The sequence below is a fragment of the Scyliorhinus torazame genome, chromosome 5 (genome assembly GCF_047496885.1).
Source record: "Scyliorhinus torazame isolate Kashiwa2021f chromosome 5, sScyTor2.1, whole genome shotgun sequence".
In the NCBI taxonomy this organism is placed as follows: domain Eukaryota; kingdom Metazoa; phylum Chordata; class Chondrichthyes; order Carcharhiniformes; family Scyliorhinidae; genus Scyliorhinus; species Scyliorhinus torazame.
In genome coordinates this window covers 9,610,837-9,630,752 of record NC_092711.1, presented here as the reverse complement: position 1 = coordinate 9,630,752, position 19,916 = coordinate 9,610,837, and the positions used below count along the sequence as shown (strand labels likewise).

General features: G+C 48.4%; 1 gene segment (V, D, J or C); it reads right to left on the bottom strand.

Annotated features, from left to right (window-relative positions):
• Nucleotides 1-2,847: 2,847 nt before the first annotated feature.
• LOC140418168 (T cell receptor alpha variable 38-2/delta variable 8-like) overlaps nucleotides 2,848-19,916 on the bottom strand; it is a 30,290-nt gene continuing 13,221 nt past the window's right edge. Inside the window, 2 exon segments of the V gene segment in view lie at nucleotides 2,848-3,458; nucleotides 3,614-3,681. Of these exon segments, the coding sequence occupies nucleotides 2,899-3,458; nucleotides 3,614-3,659 (606 nt within the window).

Sequence of the window (19,916 nt, the reverse complement as noted above, 5' to 3'; positions counted from 1 at the left end):
CGAAATGCAGAATGGATCAATATCTGCTGCGGTACTTAATGTACAGGGCACGTAATAGGCGGCACGGTGGCACAGTGGTTGCACTGCTTCCTCACAGCTCCAGAACCTGTGTTCGATTCCCGGCTTGAGCTTGTCTGTGCGGAGTCTGCACGTTCTCCCAGTGCCTGCGTGGGTTTCCTCCGGGTGCTCCGGTTTCCTCCCACAATTCCAGAAAAGACGTGCGGTTAGGTAATTTGGACATTCTGAATTCTCCCTCAGTGTACCCGAACAGGCGCTGGAAAGTAGCGACGTGGGGCTTTTCACAGTAATTTCATTGCAGTGTTAATGTAAGCCTACTTGTGACACTGATAAAGATTATTATTACAATGTACGCTTAATATACAATAACCGCCGAGCAACACGAGAATTACTATCAGTTGGGACATGGGAAGCACAAGATGCCGGGTTTGACTTTAATAGAAATCAATTTGTCAATCGAAAATGCTTGAAGTTTCCATTGACACGACATGTCTGATGTTGGATTCCCACGCTGATCAGAGACATACTTCACCCGATTGAGACAACGGGGCGCTAAGGGCCAATTAACATGGCCAATCCAGATTTCCTAGACATCTTTGAACTGTGGGAGGAAATCGCTTCTCGGCCTTTTGGCTAAGGTGAGCGTGAGGTCAGGTGTAATGCCTGCATCTGGTATGTTTCTTTTGTGGGGACTGTGAATTGGATTGAATTTGAATTGGTTTTTGGAGCAGGCAAGGAGCTGCATTAGGGGTTTGCCCCTGTTCACACTCTGAGCTCTGGCTTTGTAACTTGTAAAGTAATGACAATGAAAAAGAAACTTAAACAGCCAGAGGAAACCCTCGCAGACACGGGGAGAAAGTGCAAACTGCACACAGAAAGTCACTCACGGCCGGAAGTGAACCCGGGTTCCTGGCGCTACGAGGCAGCAGTGCTAACTACTGTGCCGCCCCTGTGTCACCGTGCAACCCCTGCTTGGAGGGACAATAGAGGCATAGATAATAAAAGCAAGGAGGTCATGTTGGAACTGTACAGAACTGTCGTAAGACCATAGGTGAAGTGTTGTGTGCAGTTCTGTTCGCCACATTATAGGAAGGATGTGATAGCACTGGAGGGGGTGAGGAGGAGATTCAACAGGATGTTGCCTGGGATGGAACATTTAAATTATGAAGAGAGGTTGGATAAGCTTGGGTTCTTTTCGCTGGAGCAGAGAAGACTGAGGGGCGACCTGATCGAGGTGGACAAGATCATGAGGGGCAGTGTGGATAGGGAGCAGCTGTTCCCCTGAATTGAAGGGTCAGCTACGAGGGGACACAAGTTCAAGGTGAGGAGCAGGAGGTAATGGGGGATTTGAGGAACATCTTATTTACCTAGAGGGTGGTGACGGTCTGGAATAATCTACCTGGAAGGGTGGTAGAGGCAGTCTGCTTCACATCCTTTAAATAGTACCAGGATGAGCACATGGCACATCATAACATTCAAGGCTATGGGGCAAGTGCTGGCAAATAGGGTTAGGTAGGTCGGTCCGGTGTTTTTTGCGTGTTGGTGCAGACACGAGGGGCCGAAGGGCCTCGTCTGAACTGTGTGGTTCTGTGTATCTGCGATTCCGAGTGCTGTAACATTCCTGTCATAAGGTTAATTCCAGGTTACAAACTTCCGGGTGTGCCACGTACACATTAATATCCAGATATTGGCTGCCCAATAGTACTGGCCTTGCCTTTCACTGGAGTGTCGCTAGCAATCGGAGGAATGCATTTCTCTGCTGCAATGAAGCAAGATGTGATAATTTTCTGATAACAAGTACCGCGAACCGGCTGCGGCATAGGGACCGCCACACCATTGAAGGATAACAAACACACACTCAGGAAAATGCAGGGCCTTTCCATTGCCATATGAACATCCGACGTAGGAGCAGGGAGTCGGTCAATCGGCCGCTTGAGTTACTCCACAATTCAATGAGATCATGACTAAGGTGACCATGGCCTCAGCTCCACATTCCGGGTAACCCAAGGACGCTGGCAAGAGGTATGATCAGTAAGTTCGCAGACTCCGAGAAAATTGTTAATGTGGTTAATAGCGAGGAGGAAAACCTTAGAATAGTGGCAAATGGACTCTGAAAAGTGCGAGGTGATACATTTTGGCAGGACTAAAAAGGCAAGGGAATATATAATGAATGGTAGGACGCTAGGAATTACAGTAACCGGAGGGACCCCGGGTGCGTATCCATAGACCCCTAAAGGTAGAGGACAAGTGGTTAAGAAGGCTTATGAAATATTTGAGTTTATTTTCCATTGAATATAAGAGCAGGGAGGCTATGGTGGAGCTGTTAGGACACAGCTGGAGTATTATGTGCAGTTCTGGTCACTACACTGCAGCAAGGATTTGATTGCAGTAGAGAGGGTGTAGTGGAGAGTCACCAGCATGATGCCGGGGATGGAGTGTTTCAGCTATGAAGAGAGGCTGGTTAGGTTGGGGTTGTTTTCCTTGGAGCAGAGAAGGCTGATGGGGGACCTGATTGAGGTGTATTAAATCCACCTAATCCACCTAATCTGCATATTTTTATCCACAGCACATTTTTGGATTGAGGGAGGAAACCAAATCAGACACGGGCACCTCATGCAAATACCACAAACTCGCCCAAGGCCAGGTTTGAATCTGGGTCCCTGGCGCTGTGAAGTAGCAGTGCTAGCCACTGTGCCACCCCAAATAACTAAACTCTTTGACCACGTTTTTGACCATACGACCTAAATATTCCTCTGAAACTCCTTGGGACATGTAATGATTTGAAAAGTTCGACATGTACATAAATTGCTGCACTTGTTGTCGTTTAGTGAGACCTGATAGTTTACTGAGTGAGCGAGTCTGTACACCAGGATATGAACATTAAGCAGGAGTTAAGGAATCACAGATCGATTCGTCAATATTATATCTGTTATGAATGCAAGTGGCAATCGTCAACTGGAATAACTGCAGGTGGACCTCACCTCTTGCTGTTTTTGAGTGTTCTTTCCTTACAGATTTTGTCACTCTGAGTATGGAAACTAAACTACCGATGAGGATGCGCCCCCTGCTGAGCAGCAGCTGGAACTGCAAGTGTGGGGTTTTTGTACGGGATCCAGCATATCTCTGTAGCAGTGTGGGCTCCAGGGCACAGAAATACACGGCGCTGTCGGAGATCATTGTGTTACTGATTGTTAGCTCCGTAGTCTTGTTCTGTTTATCAAACGTAGAAGAAAACCGATCATTGAGGTCGGTGTTCCTTTGCACATTCTGTCCAGTAAGACGAAACATGTACATTGGAGCTTTCCCGGGCTGCTGACTGTACCAGTACACATAAAGGCTAGGAGCACTTGTTTTCAATGTGCAGGTTAATGTAACTTCACTTTTCTCTTTAACCGTTGTTTCAGGTTCCTTTTGTTCCACGTTATCTTGCTCGCTCCATTCTAACAGAAGTAACAGCAATAATGACAATCAGAGTCAGCCTCATATTTAGCAATAAAAGAATCTGCAAAATAATCACTGTAATTTTACCAACAATAATATCTGGCTTACAGCAATCAGGAAGTGACTGGAGTGCTACTGGGAAGGAAATACTTACTGAGAAGTGAGATAACAATGAGGAGCGAAGCGAGACGGTGCCTCATGATCCTTCTTGAGTTTGTAACTCTGCAATGAGAGAAATCCTCTGTCAGAGACAGAAATACCGTCACACTGTATTGCCGATCGGGCCAATGAGAGGAATGAACCACCAGCAGCAATCTCTCCAGTAACACAATTGGGTCAGAGTGAGAGCAGCAACCGGAAGCTGTGGGCGGGGATACCGCAGTCTGAATATTGAGTGAAGTGTGCGGTGACTCTCAGCTGCACTCGGAACTGATGGAGCGGAAATAGCGACGGTTCAATCTTCATTACACCGTGACAATCCTGCACCTACTCATCGTGCAAGTCACTGGGAAGAAATAGACTTTGAAGGACAAGACTGGACTAGAATCTAGAATCTTCTAGTCAGCGATGAGGTCACACGATATATATTGCCCGAGACACTTTGAAAGAGTTATCTTATTCTTCTTTGAAAAACTGCATTGTTTACATATCCCGCTTATCCCCGTTACATTTGTGTACACGTTACTTCTTAAAGTTATTGTTGAATCTTCTTCTGCCTTTATATAGACCGCCCTCTATAGTTTAACAAATCGCTGTGTAGATAATAGATGGAATTTTCCTGGTCTTTATTTCTCATCAATCGTTGTATTATCCAAGGATCTGCTCGAGGAACAGCTCCGTGTGATCTTCATTAACAACCCACTTACATTTCAGCAACTCAGTTCAGTCTCTCCTTCACTTTCTTTGACCTAAGGAGAGGCGGCCGTGTGGCGCCATCGCAGTTTCCCTGCCTCAGGCCCCTTAGTCGTCGCATTTTACAGCAAAGACGGGCCCTTTGGCCCATCGTGTTTGCCCCGGCCATCAAGTATCCATCTAGTCTAAAGCAATTTCCTAGCACTTGGTCCGTAGCTTTGTATGAAATGGCGTTTCAAGTCCTCATCTAAACGTTTCATCAGTGTTGCGAGTGTTTCCGCCTCGGGAACACAGGCAGTGTGTTCCACGTTCTCACTACGCTCCAATTCCCTCCAAATTCCTACTCCTTATCTTAAATCTATGCCCCCCGGTTGTTGACGCCTCTACTAAGGGGCAAAGTTTCTTCCTATCTATGTTCCTCAGAATTTAGAACACCTCGATCAGACCCTCCGCAGCATTCTCTGCTTTAAGGGCAATAATCCCAACCTATCCAGCCTCTCTTCACAATTGAAACACTCCTGCCCAGAAAACTTCCTGATTAATCTCCTCTGCACCCGCTCTGGTGCAATTACATTCTTCCCATAATGTGGTGACCAGATGTGCAGAACATACTCCAGCTGCGGTCTAACCATCATTCTATACAGCTTCATAATAACCTCCCTACTCTTCTATTCCATGCCTCGGGGCTGGGAGGGGAGTTCGATAGCAGATGGTATGTGTGGACACCTCACCTGGACATCAAGGGGTTGTGGTGCTAGGTGCCAGTGAGCTCTGAGGAGCAAGCACAAAGACCAGTACGTGCAAGGTGGCAGCCAGCCGTGTGTTGGGGACGGGGCGTTGGATTTGAGTGGGGCAGGCGGACCTGATGCCAAGAGAGAGGTAGTAACTTACCCTTCCAGGTCACTAGGGGTCATTGGTCTTTTTCCTACATGGGACGGCGGTCCCCCTTGCCATGCTCTCACACTGACAGTCGTTGTCACTGCCTCCCAGATGGTATTAGTGCCTCTGCTGCCGGCCCTCTGACCCCCCCCCCCTCCCCCCCGGGAGAACAGGGTGTCCTTTCTCATGCATCCACAGCATCGAGAAACTTAGCCAGGTCGGCATTGCCAAAGCCAGGGGCAGCTCTAGATATTGCCATGCTTGTGTATTGACTGCAGTGAATGGTGAGGGAGCATTTAAGAGCAGCCCCCCCCCCCTCCTTAGATGAGGTGCGGATTCAGCGAATCTGACGGCGTGGCAGCCAATAATGGTGAGAAGCTCATGGGGGCTACTTCCCAACACTGAGTGCCCTTAATTACGGGCTGCGATTTCGCCAATGCGGCCTTTGAGAAACATCCTGCCAATTGCGCGCAAAACGGCACTTTTTTCCCATTAAATCACGCTATAGGTTGATTTTTGTTATCATGACACTGCTAAAATAACACTAATAAGAACATAAGAACTAGGAGCAGGAGTAGGCCATCTGGCCCGTCAAGCCTGCTCCACCATTCAATGAGATCATGGCTGATCTTTTGTGGACTCAGCTCCACTTTCCGGCCCGAACACCATCACCCTTAATCCCTTTATTCTTCAAAAAACTATCTATCTTTCAAAAAACTATCTATCTTAAATAGAAAGGGAAAAACCTATATTCATATATCATGACCTTTTCGCATCTCTCAGAATCACCTCCAAGCACTTAGTATATATCCAATGATTTTCTTAAATATACGTAGTCTCATTAATCTCCTCTGCACCCTCTCTGGTGCAATCGCATCTTTCGCATAATGTGGCGACCAGATGTGCACAAAATACTCCAACTGCGGGCTAACCAGCGTTCTATACAGCTCCATAATAACCTCCCTACTCTTATATTCCATGCCTGGGCTAAGAAAGGCAAGTACCCCCTGTGTCTCCTGAACCACCTTATCTACTTTTCCTGTTGACTTCGGGGATCTACGGACATGAACCCCAAGGTTCATGTTGCCTCTATACTTCTTGGCGTCCTGCCGTTCATTATGTATTTTCTCGCGTTGTTAGTCCTCCCAAAATGCATCATCTCACCCTTTTCAGGGTTAAATTCCATTTGCCGCTGTTCTGCCCGTCTGGCCCGTCCGTCTATATCATGCTGCAATCTAAACCTTTCCTCCTCGCTATTTAGCACACCGCCCATTTTCATGTTGTCTGCGAACGACGATTGGGGATGATTCAGGAGACTGGAAAACCAGAACGCACTGCATTCCTGTTCCAGCTCTGGGATATTCCAGTGCAATATATTGGACCTGGACCAGGGAAAGAAATAATGAGTAGAATCCAGATTTAAATAGTCAATTCTCATTCCTGACATTGGTGTTTTGACATACAAATCAATAATTACAGTGTTAATATACGCCTACTTGTGACAATAAAGATTACTATATTATAAACCTTAAGTCCATTCAGTAACCCTCATTCTGAACGGGACTGAACAGAATCCACCATCAGAGGGAGAAAAGCCCAAACATGATAATTGGAAAGTCACATGAGACCAGCAGCAGAAGTATCCTGAGTGATGTCACAATAGGCCTGCCCCCCTGCTGTGTCTGGGTGGAACAATGAGCTGGACAGAGCCCGGGTCCCTCTCGCCTTCTATAACTCTGACTCATTTCATTCCCATTCCCATAGATAAGTCCCCTGGGCCGGGTGGCATTTATCGTAGGATTCTCTGGGAAGCTAGGGAGGAGTTTGCTGAGCTTTTGGCTTTGAGCTTTATGTCATCATTGTCTACAGGAATAGTGCCAGAAGACTGGAGGATAGCAAATGTCGTCCCCTTGTTCAAGAAGGGGAGTAGAGACAACCTCGGTAACTATAGACCAGTGAACCTTACTTCTGTTATGGGAAAAGTCTTGGAAAGGTTTACAAGAGATAGGATGTATAATCATCTGGAAAGGAATAATTTGATTAGAGATAGTCAACACGGTTTTGTGAAGGGTAGGTTGTGCCTCACAAACCTTATTGAGTTCTTTGAGAAGGTGACCAAACAGGTGGACGAGGGTAAAGCAGTTGATGTGGTGTATATGGATTTTAGTAAAGCGTTTGATAAGGTTCCCCACGGTAGGCTATTGCAGAACATACGGAGGCATGGGATTCAGGGTGATTTAGCATTTTGGATCAGAAATTGGCTAGCTGGAAGAAGACAAAGGGTGGTGGCTGATGGGAAATGTTCAGCCTGGAGTCCAGTTACTAGTGGTGTGCCACAAGGATCTGTTTTGGGGCCACTGCTGATGGTCAGTTTTATAAATGACCTGGAGGAGGGAGTAGAAGGATGGGTGAGTAAATTTGCAGATGACATTGAGGTCGGTGGAGATGTGGACCGTGCGGAAGGATATTACAAGTTACAGAGGGACATAGATAAGCTGCAGAGCTGGACTGAGAGGTGGCAAATGGAGTTTAATGCAGAAAAGTGTGAGGTGATCCATTTTGGAAGGAATAACAGGAAGACACAGTACGGGCTAATGGTAAGATTCTTGGTAGTGTGGATGAGCAGAGAGATCTCTGTGTCCATGTACATAGATCCCTGAAAGTTGCCACCCAGGTTGAGAGGGTTGTTAAAAAGGCGCATGGTGTGTTAGCTTTTATTGATAGAGGGATTGAGTTTCGGAGCCATGAAGTCATGTTGCAGCTGTACAGAACTCTGGTGCGGCCGCGTTTGGAGTATTGCGTGCAATTCTGGTCGCCGCATTATAGGAAGGACGTGGAAACATTAGAAAGGGTGCAGAGGAGATTTACCAGGATGTTGTCTGGTATGGAGGGAAGACCGTATGAGGGAAGGCTGAGGGACGTGAGACTATTTTTGGTAGAGAGAAGAAGGTTAAGAGGTGACCTAACTGAGGCATACAAGGTGATCAGAGGATTAGATAGGGTGGACAGTGAGAGCCTTTTTTCTCGGATGGTGACGTCTAGCACGAAGGGACATAGCTTTAAATTGAGGGGAGATAGATTTGGACAGATGTCAGAGGTAGGTTCTTTACTCAGAAAGTAGTAAGGGCGTGGAATGCCCTGCCTGCAACAGTAGTGGACTCGCCAACACTAAGGGCATTCAAATGGTCATTGGATCGACATATGGATGATAAGGGAATAGTGTAGATGGGCTTTAGAGAGGTGTCACAGGTCGGCGCAACATCGAGGGCCGAAGGGCCTGTACTGCGCTCTTATGTTCTATGTTCATTCACTGAGCCATTCAATCAGACACGTTTCTCGGCGGTGCTCTTGCACATTAAGTACTAGATTATACTCATCAGTACAGTTTAACAGATTGATGGGAATTTACACAGACCCATACAGTTAATAGGGGTTTACCTCCATCAGCCGGGTTAATTTCATCCAGGCCAATGGAGAACAAACATTGGCAAATTAGTTTATCCTTCTGCTCTTTTGATGCTCTACATTGACAGGCAGACTATTTGCAGATCCAGTGACGCAGTGTCTAGTGTCAGAAGCCGTGTTTAAAGGGGCCTCGGTTGCTTTATGTCCCTCCCGCTCGATTTGTTCTCAGTGGCTGGAGCAGTGAACAGGTGCGGGATGGTCACAGTCTTCTGCAGATTCATCCCTTCCTATTTCCGCTCCGAGCGCAGCTGAGGGTTACCACGCACTCAATATTGAGACTGCGGTATCCCCGCCCACAGCTTTCGGTTGCTGCTCTCGCTCTGACCCAATTGTGTCATTGGAAAAACTGCTGCCTCTGCCATTGGTCGATCAGCAGTGCTGTGGGCCGGGGATCTGTATTTCTTTCTCTGACAGTGGATTCCTCTCACTGCAGAGTTCCAGACTCAGGAAGGATCATGGGGAACCAGCTCGCTCAGATGCTCATCATTATCTCACTCCTCAGTATGTATTTCCTTCCCAGTAAAACTCCATTTTCCTCCTGGCTGCTGTAACCCAGATGTTATTGTTGGTGAACATAATGGTGATGGTGAAGATTAAGTTGATCAATTTGGGGTTGATACTGATTGTTGTTCTTAATCTATTTTTTATGTCAGATTGGAGCCACCAGGATACAGTGGAGCAGCCGGATGCAGAAATAAAGATTGAAGAGGAAAGTAATGTCACACTAACCTGCAACTTGAAGACGAGCGCTCCTAACCCGTATGTGTACTGGTACAGTCAGAGTCCCGGGAAGTCTCCACAATACATTCTTCATGTTCTAGGAAAGAACCTTTACAGACACCCTGACATCACCGATCGCGTTTCAGCAACCTTAAACAAAACTGCGAAACTTAGCGAGCTAATGATAGGCAACACGCTGATGTCTGATAGCGCACTGTATCTCTGTGCCTTGCAGCCCACACTGCAACAGATATAGCGGGACCTGTACAAAAACTCAACAGTCAGAGTTCCAGTTAGTGCTCAGCAAAGAAACAATAATCCAGCCTCCACAGTGATAGTTACAGTCGGGGACCATTATAAACTTGCAACAAATCGCACCCTACTGCACAATATTCCAGATGTGATCCCACGCATACCCTCTATAATTGAAGCATAACCTCCATGTTTTGGTGATGAATTCACCTCACAATAAATAACAATATTCTCATTATTTGCTGCACCTGGAAACTGACGTTTGTGATTCAGGCACTCGGACACCCAGATCCCTCTGAATCTCAGTCCACTGCAATTTCTCAGATAATGAGCTTCTCTCTGTGTCTACTTCCCAAAATTAGTCATTTCATATTTTCCACATTATAGTCTGTTTGCCAGACATTTCTCCATTCACTTACCCTGTCCATGCCCTTTTATAGGCCCCTAAGGTCCTCTTCAACATTTACTTTCCTACATCTCTCTGTATCATCCAAGTCATTTATCTAAATTGTAAACATTCTGAGCCTCAGCAATAACCACATCCTGACTAACTGAAAGAAAACAGTTTGATGTTCATTGTGGATTTCAGGAAAAGGTTCGGGAAATACAGATCCCAGGACCCTTGCTGAGGCAGCAATAACAAACTGGGAAAGACCTCCACTATCACAGGGCAGACAATGTGTATCAGAGTTTGAACAAGCTGTTGTCGGGACGGCAGCTCGCAGAGTTGCCGCGAGTCCTTTGTCGATAATTTAAAGTTGATAACAGGAAATACCTTGGGACCACCTCGCCCTCTGGCGGGGTTCCCAGTGGGAGTAATTTATATGGACAGAACTGTGGAAAGGGTGTAGATTTACGTAACGAGCAATATCCAATAGCAGTTCTTCAAACGCCGTTTTTCAAGCCATAACATGTCGAATTATCAAGGAAGATTGAATGATGTTAAAACAAAGGCCGTTTTACATTATGTCTGAGTCGCTTCATTTATGATTTGACCTGATCCTTCACTCTATGCATCACACTCGTTATTTTTCACTTTTGTACTTTTCTCTTTTCATTGTTTCAGAACGTGCGTTTTTTTACGTATCTTTACGCATTCTTCTTTCAGTCGGAAATTCCGGTTTGCATGTTAACGCTTCCCCTTCGACCGTATTTCCAACTCTCTTCATGTTTCACCCTTTTTAAATCTTCCCCTTCTCGCTACGTTTTGTTCTCGTTCCCCCTTTCCATGGAATTCCACATCCGGCCTCATGAAACGCCGATATTTCAGACACAGCAAAGCGGCTTGGTAAGACGGTGCAGGTTTTTGTATGGGGTCTCCCTCTGTTAGTTACACTGTGGCTCACAGCGCAGAGATAGGTGGCAGAGTCTGTAACTCGCGCGTCTCTCACAGTCAGGATACTGAGCTTGTCTCCACTGATTGAAGCTGTAATCCTCCCGTGTTGGTCGGTTCCTCTTGTGGCCATCACCAGATGCTGGGGTGACTGGATGTGGGTCTCACGGACTGGGTGAACATTTATTCATCATCCGCAACTGCCTTTGAGCTCAGTTGCTGGCTTGGCCATTTGCAGTCACATTGAGGTCCGACCTGGTAAGGACGACAGATCACCTTGCCTAAGGGACATCAGTGAACCTGATAGGTTTTTACGACAATTGATTGGGATCATGCCCATAAACAGAGCTTGAATGACAGTATCAAAAACATCTGGTGTCGAACCCTGACCCGCAGAGACCCTGGAGAAAGAGTCACCCGGACCCGAAACGTTAGCTCGGTTCTCTCGCCACCCAGGCTGTTGGGCAGCCCGCTAGCATAGTGGTTAGCACAGTTGCTTCACAGCTCCAGGGTCCCAGGTTCGATTCCCCGCTGGGTCACTGTCTGTGCGGAGTCTGCACGTTCTCCCCCTGTGTCTGCGTGGGTTTCCTCCGGGCGCTCCCGTTTCCTCCCGCAGTCCAAGCATGTGCGGGTTAGGTGGATTGGCAGTGCTAAATTGCCCTTAGTGTCGATAAAAAGGTGAATTGGGGTTACTGGGCGAAGGGGATAGGGTGGAGGAGGTGTGTGCATGAGTGGGGTGCTCTTTCCAAGGGCTGGCGCAGAACCGATGGCCGAATGTAAGTTCTATGATGACCTGTTGAGTGTTTCCAGCAATTTCTGTGTTGTTTCAGATTACAGCATCGGCAGTAATTTGCTTCTCCCCCTGTTTGTGGTTTTACTAGTCCACTAACAATCCCACCGCCGCACCTTATGTGGGGCATTTAAAAATTGGCCGGCTCTCAGACTCGGAGTGCTTTCAGGATCTTTGATGGGACCATTTACAATCTATACCAATGACTTGCACGAAAAGTCAACACAATAATGTATCTAGTTTTGCTGATGTCACAACGCCAAACTGGAATACAAACTGGAAGACGAGGAGAGGACGCTAAGAGGCTGCAAAGAGACACATCCAGCTTTATAATGTTCTACACCAGAGAACGGTGTCTGCTTAGTCTTCGGGTGTATTAAAACCGCAGGTCAGTGTGCTTCAGGAGGATTCAGATAGGGGAGAGTTCACGATGCCCTATTCTCCTCTTGTATTTGCTTCGTTTGGCCCCTTGTTCCGCACTAACCAATCACTTTGTCGATGTACCATTAGTCAATGTACTCTGTCAATTATTCACTTTGTCTACGATGTACGTACTGTGTACGTTCCCTCGGCCGCAGAAAAATACTTTCCACTGTCCTTCGGTACATGTGACAATAAATCAAATCACTCAATCAATCAATGGAATGAAACTAGGCGCTGATTTCAATACCATTCTCCAACGCGTGCTCCGGAGCCTGACTGGTAACAATGCAGATCCAGGTTGTTTGCTGAGCACATTTCTCTTGACTTTGCCCATTGCGATTTTTTTTTGTTTTGTTCTCACACTATCCTATATTTATGGGCTCCCCAGAATTGGACACAGCCTCGACACAGCTGGTCACTATTTGAGTGGGGAGGCAAGCGTTGTAAAGAGTCAGAAGATTCAACTCCAGCAACGAAATTTGCTTCCACAAATTATCTCAGCGGTGGAGTGATTGCTGTTTGATGATCAGGGCAATGGCCTCATTCTGGGTTTTTTGCACAGTTTATCCCCCCCCAAGTTTATCCCCCCCCAAGTTTATCCCCCCCCCCAAGTTTATCCCCCCCCAAGTTTATCCCCCCCCAAGTTTATCCCCCCCCAAGTTTATCCCCCCCCAAGTTTATCCCCCCCCAAGTTTATCCCCCCCCAAGTTTATCCCCCCCAAGTTTATCCCCCCCAAGTTTATCCCCCCCAAGTTTATCCCCCCCCATGTTTATTCCCCCCTCAAATTTGCCCCCCCTCAAATTTGCCCCCCCTCAAATTTGCCCCCCCTCAAATTTGCCCCCCCCCTCAAATTTGCCCCCCTCAAATTTGCCCCCCTCAAATTTGCCCCCCTCAAATTTGCCCCCCTCAAATTTGCCCCCCTCAAATTTGCCCCCCTCAAATTTGCCCCCCCTCAAATTTGCCCCCCCTCAAATTTGCCCCCCCTCAAATTTGCCCCCCCTCAAATTTGCCCCCCCTCAAATTTGCCCCCCCTCAAATTTGCCCCCCCTCAAATTTGCCCCCCCTCAAATTTGCCCCCCCTCAAATTTGCCCCCCTCAAATTTGCCCCCCTCAAATTTGCCCCCCTCAAATTTGCCCCCCTCAAATTTGCCCCCCCTCAAATTTCCCCTCAAATTTGCCCCCCCTCAAATTTGCCCCCCCTCAAATTTGCCCCCCCTCAAATTTGCCCCCCTCAAATTTGCCCCCCTCAAATTTGCCCCCCCTCAAATTTGCCCCCCCTCAAATTTGCCCCCCCTCAAATTTGCCCCCCCTCAAATTTGCCCCCCCCTCAAATTTGCCCCCCCTCAAATTTGCCCCCCCCTCAAATTTGCCCCCCCTCAAATTTGCCCCCCCCTCAAATTTGCCCCCCCTCAAATTTGCCCCCCTCAAATTTGCCCCCCTCAAATTTGCCCCCCCTCAAATTTGCCCCCCTCAAATTTGCCCCCCCTCAAATTTCCCCTCAAATTTGCCCCCCCTCAAATTTGCCCCCCCTCAAATTTGCCCCCCCTCAAATTTGCCCCCCCCTCAAATTTGCCCCCCCCCCTCAAATTTGCCCCCCTCAAATTTGCCCCCCCCCCCCTCAAATTTGACTCCCCAATTAGCTCCCTCAAATTGACCTCCCCCCAATTAGCTCCCTCAAATTGACCTCCACCCAATTAGCTCCCTCAAATTGACCTCCCCCCAATTAGCTCCCTCAAATTGACCTCCCCCAATTAGCTCCCTCAAATTGACCCCCAACCAAATTTGCCCCCTCATTTCCCCAAAAAATATCTCCCCTGGGGAAAAAAAACATAATCCTCAGGTCAGGTTGGTTGTTTACACATTTTATTGCCAATGTGGATACAGAGCTGGGGGGTGGGGGTTCTCCCCCCCCCCCCCCCCTTACAAAACCCTGACCCACATGGGGAGAGTTCAAATGAAATGAAGGTGCAAATCCACTATTTAATTTACTAAACACACCAGACCCCTCCTGCGTTCCCCCCTGCTCCCACACGACATCTTATTCACTGGAACAACTCGCCCAACCCTCGCCTCCCCCGCTTCCCAAAAACAAAAGAGCCCAACGCTTGAGTACCCATCAGAATCATGAAACGCCAATAATGACGGACAAAGACACATTGACATTTATTCTGTTTCTCTCAGGTTAGAACTCCTGTCTGAGGATTCCTCGCCGAGGAAAGATTCTCTTTGCGTCGTCCCAAGCTTCAAAATCAACTCTCCTCGGGGAGAGAAAGAGAAAGCTGGAAATTGATTAAAGCAAAGCGTTATTGAAATAATAAAGGCATAGCAACATTCTGGGACTGCCCCCAATCTGTTTTATAAAACCCATTTTATAAACACGACCGGACGCTGCAACAATTTAGTTGTTTCAAAACAATAACAAAAGTAATAATAACATAGCCATCAACATGGTAAACTAGACATTTCCCACCCAACCCCTTCTGTACATCCCTTAACCATATTGCACCTACCCCCCCCCCCCTTCAGAGTGCTGCTTCTGCCGACACTTTAATTTGCCCCCAGAAAGTCGACGAACGGCTGCGTCCTCCGAGAGAACCCCAGCATTGACCCCCTCAAGGCAAACTTTATTTTCTCCAGCTTGAGAAACCCAGCCATGTCAGTGACCCAAGTCTCCACACACGGGGGGGCTCCGAGTGCCTCCACATTAAAAGGATCCATCAACGCCAGAACGTTGATCTATCGTCTACCCTGAAAAACTTGCTCATCCTCGCCACCTTCATGTGTGCCCAGTGTACCAACTCAAACTGTACTAGGCTGAGCCTGGCACATGATGAGGAGGAATTAACCCTGATAGATATCCGACACTTTCCCCTCCCCCACTCTCCCTGCTCACTCCAGGACTGGTGTTTAGTCTCTCCCCCTCTGTCTCTCCCCCCCCCCCCCCCCCACACCCTCCCCCCTCTGTCTCCCCCCCCACCCTCTCTGTCTCCCCCCCCCCACACACTCTCCCCCTCAGACTCCACCCCCCCTCTCCCCCTCAGACTCCCCCCCCCCCCCCACCCTCTCCCCCTCAGACTCCCCCTACCCTGCAAGTTTCCCCAATCTCCCTGCATATTTCAGCTTCTAATTCCTGTTGACTATTTGGGTAGTCCCAATGAGGTCACCATCCCATCCTTGGTTCCACCCACAAAACATCGCTGGATGATTCCTCGGTTATTTCATCTCTTGACTACTGCCGTGACGCTCCCCTTAATGAAAAAGGCAACTCCCCTTTCCTGCACCTCTGTCCCTCCTGTACCTATCGTGTCTATCCAGCTCCCTGCCGTTGCTGAGGACTGCGACCCTTTCAGCCGCTCCGCTCTGCTTTACAATTACAACACTGAGGGAGCACCCGATACCCAATTACAACACTGACAGAGCACCCGATACCCAATTACAACACTGAGGGAGCACCCGATACCCAATTACAACACTGACAGAGCACCCGATACCCAATTACAACACTGAGGGAGCACCCGATACCCAATTACAACACTGACAGAGCACCCGATACCCAATTACAACACTGAGGGAGCACCCGATACCCAATTACAACACTGAGGGAGCACCCGATACCCAATTACAACACTGACGGAGCACTCAATACCCAATTACAACACTGACTGAGCACCCGATACCCAATTACAACACTGAGGGAGCACCCGATACCCAATTACAACACTGACAGAGCACCCGATACCCAATTACAACACTGAGGGAGCACCCGATACCCAATTACAACACTGACAGAGCACCCGATACCCAATTACAACACTGAGGGAGCACCCGATACCCAATTACAACACTGACAGAGCACCCGATACCCAATTACAACACTGAGGGAGCACCCGATACCCAATTACAACACTGAGGGAGCACCCGATACCCAATTACAACACTGACGGAGCACCCGATACCCAATTACAACACTGAGGGAGCACCCGATACCCAATTACAACACTGACGGAGCACCCGATACCCAATTACAACACTGACGGAGCACCCGATACCCAATTACAACACTGAGGGAGCACCCGATACCCAATTACAACACTGACGGAGCACCCGATACCCAATTACAACACTGAGGGAGCACCCGATACCCAATTACAACACTGAGGGAGCACCCGATACCCAATTACAACACTGAGGGAGCACCCGATACCCAATTACAACACTGAGGGAGCACCCGATACCCCAATTACAACACTGAGGGAGCACCCGATACCCAATTACAACACTGAGGAGCACCGATACCCAATTACAACTGAGGGAGCACCGATACCAATTACAACACTGACGGAGCACCCGATACCCAATGACAACACTGACGGAGCACCCGATACCCAATTACAACACTGAGGGAGCACCCGATACCCAATTACAACACTGACGGAGCACCCGATACCCAATTACAACACTGAGGGAGCACCCGATACCCAATTACAACACTGACGGAGCACCCGATACCCAATTACAACACTGAGGGAGCACCCGATACCCAATTACAACACTGAGGAAGCACCCGATACCCAATTACAACACTGACGGAGCACTCAATACCCAATTACAACACTGACGGAGCACCCAATACCCAATTACAACACTGAGGGAGCACAAGTATTAATTACAACACCGATTTAGCACCTGCTACTCCATTACGGCACAGATGGAGCATCTTTACTTCATTACAACAATGTGGGACGAGAGAATTTTACTGTCAAAAACTCATTAAAGTCAAAGATAATGTCTCCCGAGCCACTGGCTCCAGGATTGCTGCTGTTTCCTCCTTCAGTATTAATCCTGACGCTTCCCCTTCCATCAGTCACCTCTCCCTCTGTCACAAACACTCGGAAGTCAGTATGTTCCATGGTACAGTGGCAGCACACAGTCCGATCCCACAAACACCCTAGAACATTTACCTCTCTCCAAACAAACTACCCCCTCTTACTCCACTTCAATATGTCCCTCATCCTCGCACAGCAGGATCCCACACACACACTGCAATGTGGTATCGGCCGGATTTGAAAAAAAAAGTGTTTGAGGTGAGAATTGCCGCAGTTGTTGTGCGAAGAATGTGTGGCGGGGTCTAGGGAGGCTGGAACCCTCCCATCTGTGGGCAGGGTGGGTACAGAGGGATATGGGCCAAATGCGGGCAAGTGGGACTAGCTTAGTGATAGAAACTGGGCGGCATGGACAAGCTGGGCCGAAGGGACCGTTTCCATGCTGTTAACATCTTTCACTCTGTGACTGGCCTCCAGTCACACAAACAGCCTTCTCCCACCACCCTCTGTCTCCTATCACTAACTCAGTTCTGCTTCCAAGTTACCCGGTCTCCCATGTGCATTTGACTTCTTTGTCAGTCTCCCATGTGGGGCCTTGTCAGAGGCTTGGCTGCAATCCAGATAAACTACATCAACTGCACCACCCTCATCTGGTCACCTCCTCAAATAATTCAGTCCCATTTGTTCAGCACGACCTCCCTCTGCCACGCTGACTATTCCTGATCAAAGCTCGCCTCTCCCAAGTGGAGATTGATTCTCCAGCCCCACCGCCCTACGTCAATATTGCCCTCAGCCTCACACAGCAAGATCCCACACTGGAGACCGTCAGATCCGGTGTCTTTATCCCCCCTCCCTTGACCCACCAACCAATGTCCACCTCTGCTTTGCTGTCTCTGGATACCCCCTCCCACCCCATCGCCTCACTGGCTCTCTTTCACCCACACAGCCCCCAATATTCCCCACCCCCCCAGTGTGGACAGTGTCGCCTTGCGAGGAACATGGGGCGGCTTGTGTGTGGGTGCAAGGGGAGGGGGTGGGGGGAGTGCGCTGGACCCTTACTCTACACCAGGAAACCCCCATCCACGATTCTTGTCTCTCTCTCCGCTCCCTCTGGCTTTGCACTCTCCCCTATCTCTGTCCTAATTGCACAATCAGATCCAATCACCCCTCCAGCCAGTGTACATGAGGCAGTACCACGATGGTGCAGGACACCCCTCCCACACTCTGTCTCTCTCCCCCACCCCTTCAGATCCCCTTCACATCCCCAGCCTTCAACTTCCATCACTTACCTCTGCCTCCATCTCTCTCTTTCTCTCTCATTTCATTTCTCTCTCTCATTTAATTTCTCTCCCTCCCTCCCTCTCATTTCATTTCTCTCTCCCTCCCTCTCATTTAATTTCTCTCCTTCCCCCTCTCTCATTTCATTTCTCTCCCTCCCTCCCTCTCATTTCATTTCTCTCTCCCTCCCTCTCATTTCATTTCTCTCCCTCCCTCTCTCTCATTTCATTTCTCTCCCTCCCTCTCTCACTTTTCATTTCTCTCCCTCTCTCACTTTTCATTTCTCTCTCTCCCTCTCTCTCATTTCATTTCTCTCTCTCCCTCTCTCACTTTTCATTTCTCTCTCTCCCTCTCTCTCATTTCATTTCTCTCTCTTCCTCTCTCATTTCATTTCTCTCTCCCCGCTCTCTCATTTCATTTCTCTCTCTCCCTCTCTCACTTTTCATTTCTCTCCCTCTCACTTTTCATTTCTCTCCCTCTCTCATTTCATTTCTCTCTCCCTCTCTCTCATTTCATTTCTCTCTCTCCCCCTCATTTCATTTCTCTCCCTCTCTCATTTCATTTCTCTCTCTCCCTCCCTCTCATTTCATTTCTCTCTCCCTCTCTCTCATTTCATTTCTCTCTCTCCCCCTCATTTCATTTCTCTCCCTCTCTCATTTCTCTCTCTCCCTCTCTCTCATTTCATTTCTCTCTCTCTCTCTCTATCCCTCTCTGAGCCTGATCTGCACAGAATCAGACCGCACAGACCCGGCCCTTCCACCCACCAAGCCTGGAGAGACAAGTGTAAATACTCGAATCTGCTCCCATCCCTCTGCCCAGCACTAGGCCCAGAGCCTTGAATGTTACCACACGTTGGGTGTCGCAACCGCCCAATTCTCTCCAACAGAGAGAAATCTGGAAGAGACAGAGAGACAAGAACATTCTGCACTCAGAAACTTAGCAAAGTGAATTAAAATGGTCCCTGGCCTTTTCCATGTAAATGTGACATGGCGAACGTTCTGATTGGCAATTTAAGCCCGCTTCCAGTCACCGCCTTTTACATTCCAGGCCCTCGTCACCGCTCGATCGAAATGTCCTTCGAAATGTTCTTGTCTTCTCATTCTGAATAAAGTGCCGCCACACTGGGCATGTTTCAATGTTTAACATTCCACAACCACATCCCAAACCCCCTCCAGTCAATGAATCGATTACAGTCGCAATGAAGGCACTTCCGCACAGCAAGATCCCAGTAACAGTCGCACGGCAGAGGTGGACCCCCCCCTTACACTCTGTCTCTTTCCACTACCCTTCCTGAGCCCCTCACCACCCCCCCCTCCCTGTTCAGCTGCCCTTCCCTCCCTCCATTTCCCCATCTCTCTCTCTCTCTCTGCCTGCCTCTCCCTCTCCCAGCCTCCCTCTTTCCCTCAATCTTTTACATTTACAGTGAGCTCGCGGGTGTTTGTAAGTAATAGGGAGCCAGACCAGGCGAGTACACAGCTCGATTCCACACACACACACACACACACACACACAACCTTCTCACGGACAGGGGAACAATTTAAACACTGAAACCAGGAGCAGGAGACGGTCATTCGGCCCTTCCAAGCTGCTCTGCCATTCATCATCACGGCTGACCATCTGACTCACTAACCTGTTCCCCCC